This window comes from Salmo salar, chromosome 19 (genome assembly GCF_965601325.2).
Source record: "Salmo salar chromosome 19, fSalSal1, whole genome shotgun sequence".
NCBI classification, from domain to species: Eukaryota; Metazoa; Chordata; class Actinopteri; order Salmoniformes; family Salmonidae; genus Salmo; species Salmo salar.
This window is the reverse complement of record NC_138309.1, coordinates 58,370,442-58,391,745: the sequence shown is the minus strand read 5'-3', so window position 1 is coordinate 58,391,745 and position 21,304 is coordinate 58,370,442. Positions and strand designations below refer to the sequence as shown.

General features: G+C 44.2%; 1 protein-coding gene across 3 annotated transcripts in view; it reads right to left on the bottom strand.

Annotated features, from left to right (window-relative positions):
• LOC106579296 (rho GTPase-activating protein 44) overlaps positions 1–21,304 on the bottom strand; it is a 90,584-nt gene extending 69,280 nt beyond the window's left edge. For 2 of the 3 annotated variants that reach the window (XM_014159084.3, XM_014159086.3), the window contains exon 1: positions 21,006–21,304. In XM_014159084.3, the coding sequence (XP_014014559.1) occupies positions 21,006–21,058 (53 nt within the window). In that variant the 5' untranslated portion in view covers positions 21,059–21,304. The remainder of the gene's footprint in view (positions 1–21,005) is intronic. The other variant, XM_014159089.3, reaches the window with a different exon arrangement.

Genomic DNA, 21,304 nt, shown 5'->3' with positions numbered 1-21,304 from the left:
TGAAAAGGTGAATATAAGAAGCGCTCATAATTTTAAATAGGCTATATGTCATATTACACAGCATATATACACTCTATTAAATACAAATTAAACAAAACATTTGGCGCAGTCTACAGTGCATTTGAATTCATTTTTAGAAACATGAGTTTGGCCAGAGTCTGTGGCTTCAGGCTCATGCGATGGTGCCTGTAGAGCAGGCCAGCAGCCGAGAATATCCTCTCCAGCTTGCAGAGCCACTGGGGATACTAAACACCCTTTTGGCCACTCTTGCCAGGCTGGGCAGAGATGCAGAGTTGTTTTTGTACGGTTTTTTTATAGGTAGGCCTAAAGGTTTTTAGGCAAAATAACCCAATCAAAACAGTAAGCTTCTTGAAAGTGGGAATAATGAACAAAACTTTTAAGAGATCAGATTTGTAGTTTATAAATACTTTGCTACAATGATTCAGTTATCTACCCACCTCGTTCCTTTCTTTTAGCATGTGCACATAGTAAGTACACTATCATGCTTTCTGGATACGTGTCTTTTCAGATTCTACATTGATAATTCAGTTGTGGACACAACATCACTGCATTCTCTCTCTTGTTCTTGGTCCTTATCTTTGTAAGCCATCTTGACTTTGCACCTGTGTGTTATTATTAGTTCCTTTATGAAAATATTTAGCCAACTGCATGATAGTAGCTAAAGCAAGGGGCTATAGCAGCACACAAGTAGACTACAAACACATCCTGGGCCGGGCGTGCCCTGAGCTCGTGAAGTGAGCACTACTGGAGCGAAATTGGAGCAGGCGAGAAGCCCGAAGCTCCAGCCTTTAGGAATCTCGCTCCGCGCGCCAGTCAAATTGGTTATGCTGCGCTCCTCGCTCCAGCTCCGCTCACATACTCTGTTCCTGTCACACCCTGATCTGTTTCACCTGTCTTTGTGATTGTCTCCACCCCCCTCCAGGTGTCGCCCATCTTCTCCATTATCCCCTGTGTACTTACACCTGTTTTCTGTTTGTCTGTTGCCAGGTCGTCTTTTTTTTTCAAGTCAACCAGCGTTTTGTGTCTCAGCTCTTGTTTTTTCCAGTCTCTCTTTTCTCGCCCACCTGGTTTTGATCCTTGCCTGTCCTGGCCCGCCTGCCTCACCACTCTGCCTACCCCTGACCCTGTGCCTGCCTGCCGTCCGGTACCGTTGCCCCAGCTCTGGATTACCGACCTCTGCCTAACCCTTGACCCTGAGCCTGCCTGCCGCCCGGTACCGTTGCCCCAGCTCTGGTTTACTGACCCCTGCCTGCCTTGACCTGTCTATTGCCTGCCCCTGTTGGAATATTACACTATTGTTTATTGGACATGGTCTGCATCTGGGTCTTACCTTCATACCTGATAGTCCCTAAGTGGCCTAGTTACCGTTTTGACTTAAATCATCTTGAAAATTTTTGACAAGACTTGAAAATGATCAACAACTAGTGCTGAGTGATTAGTACTTTTTGAAGTCGGTTCGATTCTTACAAAATAATCACGGTTTTCAATTTCGGTTTCGATTAGGCCTATTTGGGTTGAATGCTGTAACAACACAGAATAAAACAATTAATAAAAGTCCCATGATGGTAGTGACTGACATTACGGCTTATCACTTATTAAGGGAAATGAGGATACCTAGTCAGTTGTACAAATGAATGCATTCAAACCATCATTTATTCACTTTACTTTAATAAAATATTTCATTGATGTGTATATGTTTTATTTGATGACTTTATTATTTAATTCCAAGTCATCATCTCAATAGAGCTGCTGTCTGACAAAATCACTATTCTGTAGTTCTTCAAAGTAGATAAGGCATACTTTTATAACTGCTGAATACCAACTATCAATGACTTGGATCATGTATTTTCTCTATATCCCCTCACGATCGCGCATTTGTATGTCTCTTCCGTAGCAGGCATAAAGAAACACAGACCGACAAGTAGACGTGCAATGGATTATGGTAATTGTATTTATTTACCATGTTTTTATGCGCTAAACTATGTAGAATATTGGCCTGTTAGAAATTACAACTCCCTACTACGTCACACAGTTCAGGCTGGATCTGATTTACCTCTAGAGAAACTGTGCAATGTGCGCTTTGAGCTCACAGAAAACAATCGAATGAAATGGAATTCAAATAATTGAACCGATGTCGGTCAATTACTTGCTTAAAACCAAAAAATGACAGATATTTCGGTAAATCGCTCAGTGATGTTCACTGCCATAAAACCAGTGTGGACACAGAGGAAATGGCCTGTATCAATGTCCTACCAGCTATGCAGAGATCTATGAGCCAGTGATTTAGCTGGCAGAGATCAGCACTGCACTGAGTTATTCACACACGCGCACAACACACACACACACACACACACACACACACAACAGGGAGCATGTGAGAGTGCATGCTGCCCAATTCCTGGTGTGAAACATGGCGTGTTTGTGTGAAGGAGCTGCCTGACGAAGTCGGTCATTTTATGGACCTTCTTTATGGACACAGTAGGGTCCTTTCACCAGCCCTACAGGCCAGCCTTGCTGTGGGCTAACCTTTCCAGGTTTCCTCATTCATTCAAGCCACTCGATACGGTGCCATTTGATGCATTGCCTTTGGTATGTTTAATGTTTGTTCCTCACCTTAGGGTGCAAAGACATCCATTTAAATCAAATCTTATTTGTCACATGCGCCGAACACAACAGGTGTAGACCTGACAGTGAAATGCTTACTTACAAGCCCTTAACCAACAATGCTTTACGAAGTTAAGAAAAATAAGTGTTAGGTAAAAAATAGATAAGTAAAAAATAGAAAATAAAAGTAACAAATAATTAAAGAGCAGCAGTAAAAGAACAACAGCGAGGCTATATACAGGGGGTACCGGTACAGAGTCAATGTGCGGGGGTAATTGAGGTAATATGTACATGTAGGTAGAGTTAAAGTGACTATGCATAGATAATAAACAGAGTAGCAGCAGCGTAAAAAAGGGGTCTGTTTAGCCATTTGATTAGCTGTTCAGGAGTCTTATGGCTTGGGGGTAGAAGCTGTTAAGAAGCCTTTTGGACCTAGACTTAGCGCTCCGGTACTGCTTGCCGTGCGGTAGCAGAGAGAACAGTCTATGAGTAGGATAGCTACTCATAGCTACTCACCACTTTTAGGGCCTTCCTCTGACACTGTCTGGTATATAGGTCCTGGATGGAAGGAAGCTTGGCCCCAGTGATGTACTGGGCCGTACACACTACCCTCTGTAGTGCCTTGCGGTCGGAGGCCGAGCAGTTGCCATACCAGGCAGTGATGCAACCAGTCAAGATGCTCTCGATGTTGCAAATGTAGAACCTTTTGAGGATCTGAGGACCCATGACAAATCTTTTCAGTCTCCTGAGGGGGAATACGCTTTGTCGTGCCCTCTTCACGACTGTCTTAGTGTGTTTTGAACCATGATAGTTTGTTGGTGATGTGGACACCAAGGAACTTGAAGCTCTCAACCTGCTCCACTACAGCCCCGTCGATGAGAATGGGGGCGTGCTCTGTCCTCCTTTTCCTGTAGTCTACAATCATCTCCTTTGTCTTGATCACGTTGAGGGAGAGGTTGTTGTCCTGGCACCACACGGCCAGGTCTCTGACCTCCTCCATATAGGCTGTCTCATCGTTGTCGGTGATCAGGCCTACCACTGTTGTGTCTTCGGCAAACTTGATGATGGTGTTGGCATCGTGCCTGGCCATGCAGTCATGAGTGAACAGGGAGTACAGGAGAGGACTGAGCATGCACCCCTGAGGGGCCCCCGTGTTGAGGATCAGCGTGGCGGATGTGTTGTTACCCACCCTTACCACCTGGGGGCAGCCCGTCAGGAAGTCCAGGATCCAGTTGCAGAGGGAGGTGTTTAGTCCCAGGGTCCTTAGCTTATTGATGACCTTTGAGGGCACTATGGTGTTGAACGCTGAGCTGTAGTCAATGAATAGCATTCTCACATAGGTGTTCCTTTTGTCCAGGTGGGAAAGGGCAGTGTTGAGTGCAATAGAGATTCCATCATCTGTGGATCTGTTGGGGCGGTATGCAAATTGGAGTGGGTCTAGGGTTTCTGGGATAATGGTGTTGATGTGAGCCATGACCAGCCTTTCAAAGCACTTCATGTCTACAAACGTGAGTGCTACGGGTCGGTAGTCATTTATGCAGGTTACCTTAGTGTTCCTGGGCCCAGGGACTATGGTGATCTGCTTGAAACATGTTGATCTTACAGACTCAGTCAGGGACAGGTTGAAAATGTCAGTGAAGACACTTGCCAGTTGGTCAGTGCATGCTCGGAGTACACGTCCTGGTAATCCGTCTGGCCCTGCGGCCTTGTGAATGTTGACCTGTTTAAAGGTCTTACTCACATCGGCTACGGAGAGTGTGATCACACAGTTGTCCGGAACAGCTGATGCTCTCATGCATGGTTCAGTGTTACTTGCTTCGAAGCGAGCATAGAAGTATTTTAGCTCATCTGGTAGGCTCGTGTCACTGGGCAGCTCATGACTGTGCTTCCCTTGTAGTCTGTAATAGTTTGCAAGCCCTGCCACATCCGACGAGTGTCGGAGCTGGTGTAGTACGATTCAATCTTAGTCCTGTATTGATTCTTTTCCTGTTTGATGGTTCGTCGAAGGGCATAGGGGGATTTCAAATAAGCTTCCGGGTTAGAGTCCCGCTCCTTGAAACCAGCAGCTCTACCCTTTAGCTCAGTGCAGATGTTGCCTGTAATCCATGGTTTCTGGTTGGGGTATGTAGGTACGGTCACTGTGGGGATGACGTCACGAATGCACTTATTGATGAAGCCAGGGACTGATTTGGTGTAAAAGGAGGGCGAGGGAGAGCTTTGTGTGTGGAGTAAAAGGTGGTCTAGAGTTTTTTCCCTCTGGTTGCACATTTAACATGCTGGTAGAAATGAGGTAAAACGGATTTAGATTTTCCTGCATTCAAGTCCCTCTTGAGTGTCGCCTCTGGATGAGCATTTTTCTGTTTATTTACGGCTTACAGCTCATTGAGTGTGGTCTTAGTGCCATCATCGGTTTGTGGTGGTAAATAGATAGCTCCGAAGAATATAGATAAAAACTCTCTTGGTAAATAGTGTGGTCTTCAGCTTATCATGAGATACTCTACCTCAGGTGAGCAAAACCTCAAGACATTTTTTAGATTTTGTGCACCAGCTGTTGTTTACAAATTGTCTTACCAGAGGCTGCTTTTCTATCCTGCAGAAAAAGCTTACAACCAGCTGTATGTTATTCATGTCATGGTTCAGCCACGACTCAGTGAAACATAAGATATTACAGTTTTTAATGTCCCTTTGGTAGGATATACGTGCTCGTAGCTCGTCTATTTTATTATCCAATGATTGTACATTGGCTAATAGAACCGATGGTAAAGGCAGATTACCCACTCGTCATTGGATCCTTACAAGGCACCCAGACCTTCATCCCTGATATCTCTGTCTCTTTCCCCTGCGAATGACGAGGATGAGGGCCTTGTTGGGCGTCTGAAGTAAATCCTTCCCATCCGACTCGTTAAAGAAAAAGTATTCCTCCAGTACGGGGTGAGTAATCGCTGTCCTGATATCTAGAAGCTATTTTCGGTCATAAGACAGGGTGGCTGAAACATTATATACAAAATAAGTTACAAACAATGCGAAAAAACACACACAATAGCACAATTTGTTAGGGGATCGTAAAACGGTAGCCATCTCCTCCGGCGCCATTATCATCAGGGCCTTGTCTATCACATAAAGCGGTAACAGGTAAGCTGTGTCAGTGTAAGAGTTAAATCTCCCCTTCCACCTCCATTTACGTCTATCTGATCTGAAACCGCTCGCAGCGGGAGGCTCCAAAGAGCCACACTCCTCCTAAAAAGCTGTTGAATATGGCTTGAACGAAGCCAGAATCTGGGCTAACATTGCCCCTGGTGTGCACTGGCTCATTATCACTTTATAAGCATTGGCATCTTCGTCTTTCATCAAAGATTTTCATCTCTGAGTTACAGTGAGGATTGGTGCTGTGTGAGGCTTCTAGACGAACATGGAAACTTTTTTTGGAGAGAGAGAGAGAGAGAGAGAGAAAGAGGGCAACTGAAGTCCATGAGTTAAAATGAGCTCCACTACCTTGCTACCTTGTCAGTGCGTGGAACATGAACAATTCACAAACCCAGAGGGAGGCTGGGAGGGCTTACCAAAGTCACATCGATCTCTCTCGGGTTACCTGTCCGTAAGAGCACACCTGTTTATTCGTGAGAATGTGAGAGGGTGTGTAGGGGTGGGTAGTGTGCCCTGTTTGTCTGTCTGTCTGTCTGTCTGTCTGGCGGTCTGTGTGTCTGTCTGACTGTCTGTCTGTCAGTGTCACCTACTTTTCCTCCAATGCAGGAGTTGGTGGGGTCTTTCACAGGAAAGTTGTTACCATAGCGCACACACAGAGTCACAGACAATATGTACCTAAGGTTCTTTAGAAGCGGTGATACTGTATAAAAGGGCCAATTCATCATCTTCACTATCCTGTCTTGATGGAGGATTTAGTGAATGGAGTTTGCCAACGAGTTTCTTTAAAGACTCAAATTGGAACTCCACTTTATGTGGGGCACTATAATGCTGACAAGGACAAGAGGAGTTATTTTAGTATTCGACTCTTATTAAAAAATGGAGTGAAGAGAAATAAAGGAAAAGCTTATGTCTATCCAGACAGTGGAGTCTGAGAGGATGCCGGTGGCCTAGTTTTCAGCGTCTCCACGTCCAATATAATAGCGTTAAAATCCAAAAAGGAGGAGTCCATTTGCATTTTTCTTTAAAGGGCACATAGTTCTGCTCATGCAGCGCTGTCCAATTAGGTTACTGTATTATGAAGAAGTACTGTGTGTTGGAAAACTGAGCTCAGTTAGAGCATTAGCCACGATGCTGTTCTTTACAAGGTGTGTGGGGATAAGGAGATTTGAGGCCCCTGCCAGGAAGGGAAGTCTCTGATTTCAGCAGGAGCTAGCTCACAATTTTTTCTATCTCTGCACAGCAAGACAAAGCTGACAGTCCAGTCCTGCACACTGCTCACCTCAATGCAATTCCAGCATTATTCAAATGAAATTCTGTATTGATTTCAATTATTAAATTATTGAAATAAAACAGAGGTTTGAAACAATGAGCTCTTTCCAAGGTCCATAACAGCAGCTTTCACACAGAGACAATAGCCATTGTGTTGTTCTAAGGATATCCTATAATGAAAATATGATCTGTGGGGGTTGGAAAGCTTATAACATCTACTTTCTGAAAAGTATGCTCATAGATGATGGTTTTCCCCAGATGATATTGTTGATAATGTTGTTAAAATATGCTTAATATCTGTGCCTAGGAATGCAACACATTTACATCACTGCTGTGGCCTCCTGCGTGAATAAATCAACCGTTGCCATGGTATTCCTGTGTGGAAATGAGAGCGTGTGGGCCGGAGCCTATTAAAGTGATATGACAGCAGAAACTAGCAACTCAAGGGGTTAATGCTGCACTGAGGAGAGACATACGCAACAGACCAGGAGGCAGGAAATGAAGGGGAGAGTTTTTCAGCCCTCTGCTCTTTTCCCTTCAGACATCCCCTCTCTCTCTCTCTCCTATGCCAGTCCAGTCCTCACCTTTCCTCTGTAGACCTACCCAGTACCCCACAGCTGCCCTCCTTGGTTGGCATGGCAGCTCCACTGACACCTGAGCCCCAGAGGTTTGACTTGCCATTAAAGTTTAACAGGCAGGTGAGGAGAGGAGGTTTGGCATCCTGAGTTCATAAAGCAAACTCCAGTCAAAGGTAGGCGGAAGGATCTTAGTGGTTATTTAGAAATGTAAAACACATGCACACACACCACACACACACCCCCTGTAATGAATGGGGGCTTTTTGTATTGTCAGATTACCAACATTTCGTGCTGCATTTGTAAGCTATGGCATATGACATTTCCTTTAATCAATTATGAGGTCTCGTCATCATCTTCAAATCAGATTCGCCATAGCCGAACTGACTAGGTATCCCTCTTTCCTTTTACCAGTGTCGGAGGTGGAATTGTGTTACGGCCCGTATTGACTATGGACGATGTCGCACGATGAAACATCGGAAGCCATTCATTTTCAATGGAAGGTAATGCGAGCATGGGCGAAGGAGCGTGAACAGGGCCAATCGAAGCTCACAATTGCCTCCAGCCCCGGCTGGATTGGCTTTGATACCTAGCACTACCGAGCATGCTGTCGGCTTGTTAGCGCCCACATGACAGGCGAAGCATCGCTCTCTGTCAATCACGGCCGTTAAAAGCTTTGAAATCCGCAAGCTGCTCCCGGCATTATACCTAAAGTGGACATTACCATTGGCTGCACGGAGTCTCATTTAGAATTAATCTGCAGAAGTGTTTACAAATTCGAACACTGGAATGTGTGACGCAATCTACACCAAGATTAGACGGATAGAAATCCTCATTATTTGGTGATTTTCAATTTGAGTGTCGTTATTTCTATATACAGATGTAGGATCTCAATTTGATCACTCTTTTGTTGCTGAGAATTTTCCTGCGCCGCAGGAAATACAGATGAGCTTTGAGATTTACATAAATTCACTGAAAACCCACACAAAACACTTGGTTATATTAACAGTATTGCAGTTTTCATGTAGCCTACTTTTGGCCAGCTAATAGCCTAACCACCGATCACAAAACGTTAAAATCCTGTTGCTGGAGGATTATTTTGCAGTGACAATATAGGTCAAATTAAGATCCTACATCTGGAGCCTCCACTTTCTTGTTCTGAACTTCTAACAGGAGTGGGACTGGAGCGGCTTCGTGACAATGACCACACGAGCAGCCGCTCACCGATTTGACAGCTCGAACGCAGTTACACCCCCGACACACCCAAAACACCAGCTATGCGGCGTCGGCTATTATGGGTTAACGATTGATCTGACTGAATCTAGGCCTTAATTGATCCTTTATACAGGTGACCCAATTGTACAAGAGATCTGTACCTCCCCAGAAATGTCTGTAACCCCCCCATATGCAATAGTCTCAAAACAACCTGTATCGATCACAATGGTGCACCAAATATAAAAGCCCTGTAAAAGGAAAAAGAAACCAACGACTATCCACCTGGGCAGCCAACCCCACTGGACAATTTCTGAGAAGATTAGGCTCAGCGAATGTCACTCCACAGGGGTAGGTAGTGTGCCAGCCAAACGCCACCATTAGAACGAATGAAAAACGGCCTTGGAGGACGGATATGTGGAGGGAAAAGAGCATGAAAGAAGAAAAATGTTGCCCATTAGAATGCGGGGAATGATTCGAGCTCTCCCTGAGAGGAGCATCGAGGTAATGTGAACATAATGAGGATGGTCCCTCTCTTTCCTTCTCTCTCTTCCATCAGCCTCATCGTCCTTTATTCCTCACTCTTACACTGCTTGACGGGAGCGTGGTGGAGAAGGAGATCTTTAACCATGCAAGCGCCATTGGCTTATGATAATGTTTATGAACTACAATGAAATAAGAACGAAGAGGACTGACACTGTGATTACTCATAAAACCTCATTATATGAGTAATTGCTTTGTTGTTGCATAGTATTGAGTTGAGCATGTTTGTTGTTATTACACAAATGGAATAAGGACCATTCCTTACTATCTACTGTAACAATATGTTGTTACTATAGTAATTACAATGCTACTGAATTACAATAAGAACAACTTAATGTAAAGTGTTACCTTCGACTAATCTAATAACAGAGAAGAGTAAAAACACTAATGGTGCTTTTCCATTGAGACCGGTGTCAGCCCCCGTAGATGGAAACAGAAAAGTCTGACCCGCTTGGGTAAAACACTAGGGTAAATCCTCAATAGGGGCGGCAGGTAGCCTAGTGGTTAGAGCGTTGGGCCAGTAACCGAAAGGTTTCTAGATCGAATCCCCCAGCTGACAAGGTACAAATCTGTCGTTCTGCCCCTGAACAAGGCAGCTGGAAACAGAAAAGTCTGTTTCCAACTGTTCCTAGACTGTCATTGTAAATAAGAATGTGTTCTTAACTGACTTGCGTAGTTAAATAAAAAATAGAAATGCGGCATAACAGGAACGAGAGGTTCCATCAGTGCTTTTGAAATGTTTACTCACTGAATCCTCTAATCATCCCTGATTAATGGCCAATGTAACCAATTATATGAGGTGACGACAGGAGGACTATGATGTGATGTATTTTCTCTGGGACCTCGTCTGGCAGCTCTCGCAGCAGTCGAGACTTCAGTATAGAGAATGTGACAACTCTGAGTTAGACGTCAACGTACTGGAAAGGAGATGTAGTCACTGAGTGAGATTCATACATACTCCCAATCCCAACAGGCAACACTTAGCCTAACGTATATTATTACAACACCCAAATCCCAGCTAGAGCCCTGGGATTGTTACTCAACCCAACTCATTTCCTGTCTAGCTGAGACCAGATCTTTTCGTTCATGTTGACGAAATACTCATGTTTCAGAGTCAGACGGTTTTATGTGTGTGTAGAGTAATTTTAGCGAGTGTGTTCACAGAGACAGTCAGTTTGTTTTCATGCCAGGTGGGATCTCTATCTGTTTTTGTAATGTTGAAATTCAATCACAGAGTTTGGCATGGCGAGAGGCGGGCATGCAGGAAAGGTGTGGCGGGTTGTGATGCCACTCACTGGCATTGCCAGAGTAGGCAACGCCTGGCTCTCAATGACCTGGGTTGCCCCGGTGATGGAAGAATATACAATGCTGTAATACTCATTGGCCCCCTCTCTGACTCACACCACATCATTGGTTCCTTCCCCTCCCTGCACCAGCCCTATGGATAACTCTTTGAGGATACGCTACACAGCTGCAACGTTCTGCCAAACGCTCACTTTCCTTGCCCCTTGACAGCGAGAGACATGGAATCTGATCAAAGTACGAGCCAAAATGACCAAAAAGGCTGCCATTTTGGAGCTAATATTTCTGTCATCGTGGATAAACGCAGGCCAAACAGCTAGGAGAAAAACACTGTTCCAGACAGGAGGCTTCCTCCAGTCCACCTCTCATCCTCTGATCTAGAAGATGCTGTCATCGGGTAGAGCGGAGAACGGTTGGGTGTGGCGTCTGCATGGTCCTAAGGGGATCCGACTCACACTCCAGTGGCTGCAGCAACTATCGGCTGCAGACAGCAATGTCTCTGACTGAGATCCTCCCAAGGTTACAGAGAGAAGAGGGCGGATGATGTCCCACAGGAACACACTGGGAAGCCCTTACAATCTAACTGTCTCAGTCAGATGACGTTTGACTGAGACTCTAAAATCGAAAACCTCTAAACCTCTAAAACCAACGATATTTCAGTAGTAGGCCTATAGGTACTGGTAAGGCCCTGAGCATTTCCTGACCATGTGACCTGACCAGGAAAAACTCAGGGTCCTACCTCTAACTACAGGGCCACTTGCAATTCATTCAGAAGGTCCTGTTTGATCATGATCAGTGGAACGCACAGAAAACAAGATTGTTTCATCTCTCAGAGGCACATTTTCTGCACCACCATATCTGGAGAGGCTACCCCCCCTTCCACAGAAGGATAGACTGCAGGGGAAGAGGAGTGATGCCAGAATGACATGTCAAAACAGAGGGAATGAGGAAGAGAAAAAATGGAAAGGTAAATGGATGAGTGGAGCAAGTAGAAAGAGATGCATAGGGAGAAAAGAGATGGAAAGTGTGTGTGTATGCTATTGGGAGAGAGATACGGTGTTAGTGTGTGTGTGTGTGTGTGTGTGTGTGTGTGTGTGTGTGTGTGTGTGTGTGTGTGTGTGTGTGTGTGTGTGTGTGTGTGTGTGTTCAGCTCTTCCCAGCCCCCTCTGGCAGCTTCCTAGCGCCTTTCATTTTCTTCTAATTACAGTGTAGCCCAGAGATAGCGCCCGGCTCTAATTGCTTGCAGGAATCTATCATTATTACTACACTATCGCCATGATTAACAAACACACACACACACACACACTCATCGAGTGTGAAGAAGGTGATGGTGTTGGTTGTTCTCACCCACTGTGCCTCAGAGCCTCTCAACACCTCGGTGAGGTGCAACACTTCACACTATAAAGGTAATGTCTCACCTGTCAGCTCCCATTAGCTGGTCCACTACTGAACCCTCTGTAGCAATACAGCACTCAATTCATCTGGTTTGAGACCTTAAGAGTCGTGTTAGCTCCCCCGAGCTAATGCCTTGACTTTAGCTCAAAGGGCTAACACAGTATTGTAGTGTGCAAATGACTGGGGTTCAAACCCAGTCAGTCACACCTACGTGATTTATTTTGACTTGGACAAAAACATTTTCTCATTGTATTAGGCAGCTGAGACACAATACTGATTACGTTCCAAGTAAAGGACAATCAATTCATAAGCCCAGTTGTGAAAATTACCATACGTTTTTACATTTAAATTTGAGTCATTTAGCAGACTCTCTTATCCAGAGCAACTTACAGTTAGTGCTAAAACAGCTTCCAGGCATCCCTACTCTGACAGCCTCCACTCTTCTGCGAAGGCTTTCAACTAGATGTTGGAACATTGCTGCGGGGACTTGCTTCCATTCAGCCACAAGAGCATTAGTGAGGATGGGCACAGATGTTGAGCGATTAGGCCTGGCTCGCAGTTTGCGTTCCAATTCATCCCAAAGGTGTTCGATGGGGTTGAGGTCAGGGCTTTGTGCAGGCCAGTCAAGTTCTTCCACACCGATCTCGACAAACCATTTCTGTATGGACCTCGCTTTGTGCACGCTGGCATTGTTATGCAGAAACAGGAAAGGACCTTTCCCAAACTTTTGCCACAAAGTTGGAAGCACAGAGTCGTCTAGAATGTCATTGTATGCTGTAGCATTAAGATCTCCCTTCACTGGAACTAAGTGGCCTAGCCCAAACCATGAAAAACATACCCAGACCGTTATTCCTCCGCCACCAAACTTTGCACTGTGTATTCAGGCAGGTAGCGTTCACCCAGATTAGTCCGTCGGACTGACAGATGGTGAAGCGTGATTCATCACTCCAGAGAACGCGTTTCCACTGCTCCAGAGTCCAATGACGGTGAGCTTTACACCACTCCAGCCGACGCTTGGCATTGCGCATGGTGATCTTAGGCTTGTGTGCGACTGCTCGGCCATGGAAACCCATTTCATGAAGCTCCCAATGAAGAGTTCTTGTGCTGACGTTACTTCCAGAGGCAGTTTGGAACTCAATAGTGAGTGTTGCAACCGAGGACAGACAATTTTTACGCGCTACATGCTTAAGCACTCGGCGGTCCCATTCTGTGAGCTTGTGTGGCCTACCATTTCACGGCTCAGCCATTGGAAAGAAAAGAAAGAATGGATACAGTTCTATAGTTTTTGACATCAGATGAGTCAAGTGTTGGTTTCATGAGGAGGGGAGAGACTCTGGCCATTTTAAAGTCAGAGGGGACACAGCCAGTGGTCAGGGATGAGTTGATGATGGAAAGGGAGAAGGTCTCCAGAGATGGTCTGGAGAAGGGAGGAGGGGATGTGGTCGAGCGGGCAGGTTGTCGGGCGGTCAGACCTCACTAGTCGCAGGATTTCATCTGGAGAGAGGGGGGAGAAACAGGTCAAGGCGTTCTGTGTGAGTGGGACCAGAGGACTCAATAGGCTGACTGAATGGGGAGTGGGACCAGAGGACTCAATAGGCTGACTGAATGGGGAGTGGGACCAGAGGACTCAATAGGCTGACTGAATGGGGAGTGGGACCAGAGGACTCAATAGGTTGAGTGAATGGGGAGTGGGACCAGAGGACTCAATAGGCTGACTGAATGGGGAGTGGGACCAGAGGACTCAATAGGCTGAGTGAATGGGGAGTGGGACCAGAGAACTCAATAGGCTGAGTGAATGGGGAGTGGGACCAGAGGACTCAATAGGCTGAGTGAATGGGGAGTGGGACCAGAGGACTCAATAGGCTGAGTGAATGGGGAGTGGGACCAGAGGACAATAGGCTGAGTGAATGGGGAGTGGGACCAGAGGACAATAGGCTGAGTGAATGGGGAGCGGATGTCGTCAACCTTCTTTTCAAAGTGGTTGACAAAGTCGACCGCAGAGAGAGAGGAGGGAGAGGTGGAGGATTAAGGAGGGAGGAGAAGGTGGAAAAGAGTTTCCTAGGGTTAGACGCAGAAGCTGGAAATACACTGCACTGTAGAATCAAGTCCACTACGCGTACAATGTTTGACAAAATGTGTTTCATTATCTTTGAACTGAATGGTCCAGCAATCAGGGAGGATGAAAAAACAGACTAGGATCATTTAAAATCACCCCTATGGAGTAATTTCTCTGAATCCGAAACATGTAGAATGATACTCTCATTAAGACCCAGCAGTTGGGTGGTGGTGGTCTTCAAACCAAGACAAAGCTAATGTTAGAATTGGGTTGAATGTCAAGAAAACAATGCCTCTCATTTGTATACAAGGACACAGAAGTGCCGGCCATGGGGACATCCATGCAGAGCTATATGAGGTCAGGGATTGACAGGGAATTCCAGACTGGATTTAGAATCCCTGGGGAATTCTATACCCTGACAGACACAGCCAAGTGCTACATACCAGCCCTTGTATCAGCATTGAGGAAACGCTGATTCAACATTGAGGAAAAACTAAACTCTGAGATGAACCACAACCTTTGCCCCTGGTAAGAAATTCCCTGGTTTGATAGTAAATGTTCAGAGAATTATGTCACAGAGAGACATAGGCTTACTGTAAGTACAGCAGCTCGAGGAGAAACTCTGGATCTGTCTTCAATGAGACCTCAGACAACTTGGGGATTCCACATGCAATGTTTGGAAGCCATGTCCCATCATTCTCTTCCCTGTCATGTGTGTCACTGACTCTGCATGCTGCCACAAGGTATGTAATGTCACCTATCTTCACACAAGGCATTGAACAGGGTTCACCATCTCCCGTATGGCACTCAAACTTCCACGACCAAGGTCCAGAGAAAAGCCGACGACCCCGTTCATCAATCAAATAGTTCAGACACAGCTATACATCACACCCTCCCTTAGTTTTGACAGGGAAATAGTAAAAGCACATGGATACCCCGAAATTGAAGACATTAGTAGCATGCCTGCCTTTTTCCCTGAGAAAAAGGCAGGCATGCAATGTCTTTAATCATCAGTCATAGCAGGGCAGAATGACCGTCAGTCAGTAATGGTAAGGCCAGAAATTTATGGAGGAAAATAATGTTCCAGGGTCTGATAGTCTAAACAAATCATAAAGTGACAAAAATAAACAATTTCCCAGACTGTTTCTGAGGATAAGGATTTCTAAAATCCCCATTCCTGGAAAACATTTCCTTAAAAAATGTTATCAGTCCCCAACTTCTTTCACTTCCTTTGCTGACCCAGCGGTTTGACCGACGCAAATCAATTTTTTTCCCCGTTTTCAAGATGAAATCATCCTTTCCTAAAGAGATAGCCTTCCGCTACTTCCCGCTAACATAACTGTTTCCCCTATTCATCACCTCACCTCTCACAGAAAGTCCAATCAACACAAAAACTGTGATTGAGAAGATAGCTAAAAATAAACAGCAGAATAGTGATCCAGCCAGAACGGATAAAAACACTCCTCTTCATGACTTTGCCTCCCTCGCTACAGCCAAGACAGACCGTCACACATTTTCACACAGACACACATTTGTAAAACACACCATTACACAGGACTAATAATGGAGGTTCAGGGTTTGCAAATACTCATTACTGGGTGAAACCTTTCTATCATGTTCACCATGCTAAAATAGAACAACATATAATTGAAAAGGCCTTTGCTTAAGTGCATCTTCTACCTATAGCCTACTGAGTCAGCAAGTGAAAGCCAGGTATAGTGCCGGCAGCTGCCAAGGTCACAGAGACATCCCCATTTACGTACATGGATCCCCAGCAGTCAGGAGCCACGCTGGAGCCTCTGCCCTCTAAATATGACTAATTGCCCCTGCTGTTCCACTTCTTAGGATACAGGTTATAACTCATTACTGGGGTGTTACACCTCAGTGGGCTAGGACTCCATGCAGCAGTGCCAGCTCACAAGGAAGACAGGGAAACACACAAACACACACACACATATACACTTTTGCATGCATGCACACATATACACACACCCTTGTGCGTGCATGCACGCACACACACACACACACACACACACACATTCACAGACACACACAGCTGGCTCGGACAACATGTTGATGCCATCACTAGTGTGCAGTGATATAAACACACCACACCTGGCCGCACCCACAGGGCAGGGGTACAGCACGCACGCTTCGACTTTCTTATGAAGATACTAAATGAAATAGCAACACTTCCTCTGCTTCTCGTGAGGCACACATAAGACTCTACTGTCTAGCAGCAAGACAAATCTAATCTAGCTCCAGATTGCATTCCATGGTCAAAAGGGAATCCTCCCAATGCTTTAAATAGTGACTCATCCTTTCTAAATGCCTCTGATGATACTGGTTGGAGGATATGATCCAATACTCCTCCTGAGTTCCAGTAATGACTTATAACCAGCCATTAAACTGCTTTCATCACAGTTTCCTATTACCTCTGCCTGCCAAGTCCACTCTGTTGAGAGGTAATACCTTTTGCATTGATGAACACCTATATCAGTGTCCGACTGATTGACTCACCGAAGCCTTGAAGTGAAAGTCAGCAGGCGAGGCTATATGGACGGTGTGACATAGAAAATCCTGTAGGTGTGCCAGCGTCATCCGTTAACATCGTGTCAGACCCAGGCATGCAAAACAAACTGGTTGTAACATACTTATACCACCGCAAGGATGTATCGGAGTTAAATTGAGATGAACCTGGGAACTGAAACAAGTTAATCTGGTTGTGGCGCATAAATCATCGCCTTTGTGTTTAATCTGACTTGCAGGTTCTGTTTGCCAATTTTCATTACCTGAAGAATAAGGAGTTGAGTTTAAACAAACACAACATTGATTCTGCATTGGGTTATGCAACAGTGACAGAAAAAAGCTTTTCAGTCAAGCGACAAAGACACACTGTTGACATGAGTTCGACTTTTAGTTACCGTATGAAGTAGAGTGGTACAAATAAAAGAAAGAGAAAAAATTTGAAAACCTGATTACTGAGGGAATGGAGCTAAAATCTCACCACTTTTCTGGTCACCCTTTCTCTCTTACTGTATCCCTGTCACAGTTCAATTTGGCCCCAGAGTATTTGCATGGCCTTCACCCCATTGACATAAAAAACACTAGTGCTCGTGGCTCTGCTGTTGCCGTAGTAACTGAGACATAGAGTTTGTATTTCATAGACTTTTTTTATTTAACCTTTATTTAACTAGGCAAGTCAGTTAAGAACAAATTCTTATTTTACAATGACGGCCTACCCTGGCCAAACCCTCCCCTAACCCGGAACACGCTGGGCCAATTGTGCACCGCCCGATGAGACTCTCGATCACGGCCGGTTGTGATACAGCTCGGGACCGAACCAGGGTCTGTAGTGACGCCTCTAGCGCTGAGATGCAATGCCTTAGACCGCTGCACCACTCGGGAGCCCAAAATAGGGGGCACATTCTTTCCCCCATAAACATTCAAATTAGGAGAGAACACCAGTTCAGACTATCTGATATGCAGGCCTTTTGTCCATATAGTACATGCAAACATCGAACAGGGCATGGAACCTGTGTCTACACTCTTAGAAAAAAAGAGTTGCAAAAGAGTTCTTCAGCTGACCCATAGGAGAAGCCTTTTTGGTTACAGGTAGAACACTTTTTGGTTTCAGGTTGAACCCTAATGGGTTCCATGTAGGACCCTCTGTGGAAAGGGTTCTTTGTTGAACCCAAAAGGGTTCTTCAAAGGGTTCTCCTACGGGGACAGATGAAGAACCCGTTTAGGTTCTAGATAGTACATTTTTTTCTAAGAGTGTACCAGGTCCGTTTCTAGGATTTGAGGCCATCGGGGGCTTAGCCAAAATCCAGAGGTGGAACCCTAATAGGGGGGTCTCGGGGTATCCTCCCCCGGAAGAAGTGCATTTTAATTTCAACAGCTAACTGCATCAATCTGGTACACTTTGAGATGAATATGTAAAGATTATATCACTAATAATGTTGTTTAAAAAATACATAAAATAATAATTAATGTGTAGAGGAACCATCCCTTTAAAATAGGGCTTGAAGAAAGCCCTGCAGAGGGGGAGGTTTTTATGTTGATGTTATAATAATTAATTTCTACAAGTCACACCACCTTCAAGAAAAATCTAAAGGTGGTTGAGGCTGACTAGTTGCAGACACTTGTCATCTTACAATACATACAGTAGGCATGATCTTTTGCATTTATGAGCTATTGAGAGTCCCTTTGCCATCTCTGACCAGCAGCTTGTGCACACTACTAAAATGACAAAATCATTTAGGGAACAGGCATTTCAATATAGCCTATTCTCGTTTTTATTACTTAAAATCAACATGTACATGGCATAGTAAACTTACACACAGCTCTGACACACACACTTACCCCACCAGACATGCAGCCAGGGGTCTTTACGCAGTCCCCAAATCCAGAACAAATTCAAGAAAACATACAGTATTATATAGAGCCATGTTTGCATGGAACTCCCTTCTATCTCAGATTGCTCAAGTGAACTGCAAACCTGGTTTAGAAAAAAATAGATAAAGAAACACCTCAAGGCACAACGCTTCTCCCCTATTTGACCCAGTTATTTTGTGTGTATGTACTGATATGTAGGCTGTGTGTGACGTTTACATTTGATGTAGTTCTGTCCTTGAGCTGTTCTTGTTTATTAATGTTCTGTATTACGTCATGTTTCATGTTTTGTGTGGACCTCAGGAAGAGTAGCTGCTGCTTTCGCAACAGCTAATGGGAATCGTAATAAAATACCAAATACCAGATAAGCAGTTGCACCAGAAATATTACAAAGAAGTGGAATAATAAAAGAAGTATGAGGAATAACTGTAGCCTACTGTTCTTTCTGACAATCATACTAATTATCCTATAATATGATAGCCCATCATAAGAAATAGAAATGGATCCACTTGACTTAAAATAAAAACAGAAAATATCCTGAAGACAACATGGCATAGCCTAAATCTACCCGGGACACACTACGCAAATGACGTGTATTTATTTTTGTTCCACTCCCTGTGGAGAGGAAACGTTACCAGGTTGTTAGCTGTCCAGTTACCAGGTTGTTAGCTGTCCAGTTACCAGGTTGTTAGCTGTCCAGTTACCAGGTTGTTAGCTGTCCAGTTACCAGGTTGTTAGCTGTCTGTCCAGTTACCAGGTTGTTAGCTGTCTGTCCAGTTACCAGGTTGTTAGCTGTCCAGTTACCAGGTTGTTAGCTAATAAGATAACACGACGTAACAAACTTATTTGTTATTGAACAAATAAGTTAATTAGCAGTCCACTAGTAGCCTAGTTTTAAAAGGGCCCAGGACATGGTTTGTTTATCAAATGGTTCCTCCGAATTTGTGGTAGAAAAAAAACATAGCTCTGGTAAAATGGATCATATCTTTTCAATGGTTTGGGCTAAAGACAAGGTTTTCAGTAGATTAATGGTGAATTATGGCATACTGTCTTGTATGTAAGTGATGCACTGTTATGGGAACTCATATCAGACATAGAGCCTGCAATCAAGGTTTGGAACCGGTTAAGGGAACAGAACCGAAAACCACAAAATAACTAAATTATTTGAGGAACAGGACCTGAACCGACAATGAAAGTGAACAGAACCGTATAAAAGCATGGGAACCGGTTAATAACATTATTTTACATTCCGGATATTTTTTTCCAGAAGTTCAAAGACATTCAAAGTTCCTCCATAGAAGCCACTCCTCCGTAGGTATAATTCTGTTGGACTAATTCAGATAATGAATATCATAACAAGATGCTGAGCACTTCAAGGCAAGCTTCCTCCATCCTCTCTCCTCAAAATGTCAGTTGCATCTCGCACCCTACACTGTGACTGGTGAGTGTGTTTGTCTTTCATTATCATTAAACCAAAATACAAAATATTTGCTCTTAACGACTTTCCTATACAGATTCAATCGCTTACCCACTCCACAGCAAGCTGCTCTACTCACACTGACTTGTGGAATAATGATATGTTGAGATAATGTAAAAATTTAAAAATTTAAAATTAAAAAGTATATTTCAGAGGTTTAAAAAGGAACAGAAATGAATGATATAAACCAGTACTTTTTGGGGGTTTTAACCAGTTCAGAACTTTATTTTGCTGGTCAGAGCTGTGAAAAAAATAAAAATAAAAAAAATAAAAATAATATTGCTTCTGTTCAGGATGAAAGATTGGAAAATAACTTTGGCTCCAGCCCCTGCATCAAAAGACCATCAAAAGGTTCAGGGCTGGACGAAAAACATTCGGGGCTGCAGTCCTGGAAGCCCAGGCCTAATGACGCCACTGGAGTGTACTGTGACTGTGGGCTTCATGATTTTCTAATGCAATGCAATTTTGACATGTCTTTTATCTTAATATGGTGGATAATACTCTTGAATGTAGTGAATACATGGGTGTATTACCCAGGAGTAGCGGTGCAACATTGTTTTTTACGTCAAGACTCTCCCTTTGATTGGCGACATGAGATTTGTCTGGACTGGACCTTTAAATTGCATAGGCTATGCACCAGGCCTATGCTATTTAATCACAGTAAAGCATAGAATAATTTGCTTTTGCGATGTCCAAGAGTCCAACATCAGATTGGAATGGTGATGTTACCCAAGTAGTGTGTCACATTATTATTTCTCACCCTCCCCGATTGTGCGCGCGCGACCACTGTTAGACTACATAAATTACGGTCATATTAGGCATAAAGAAAAACTAAAACCAGCAGTATTGCATACAGATCATCTGCTATATGAAAGCTGTAACTTCACATAAGATTCATTAAATAATTTTCGACCGAGATGTCGGATGGAGCATAATGGCAGCCTATTCTGCCACATCGAAGTCCTTACAAGATTGCAGAACTGAATGGGTTTCTCAATACATTTGTCCTTACCTGCCCACTGTTTGGTTGGCGAGCTGTCGCATTCGATTGAATTGCTTCTTCATCTTGTATTTTCTGCGTTAACACCGATGGATAGAGCGACTCCACATATCTCATTGACAAACAGTCCGGGTCTCCAACGAGAATAACGAGACAGTCCACCCTTTAACAATCCGAATGTCCATAGCTATAAGGAAGGCATAGCAAATAAAGAGGTATAGGTGAGATACTTTTCAACGCATTGTATGGTCCCTGTCACCCAGTCAGTCCACTGCTCAGAGATGCTATACTAATTTCTCCCCGGGCGAGTG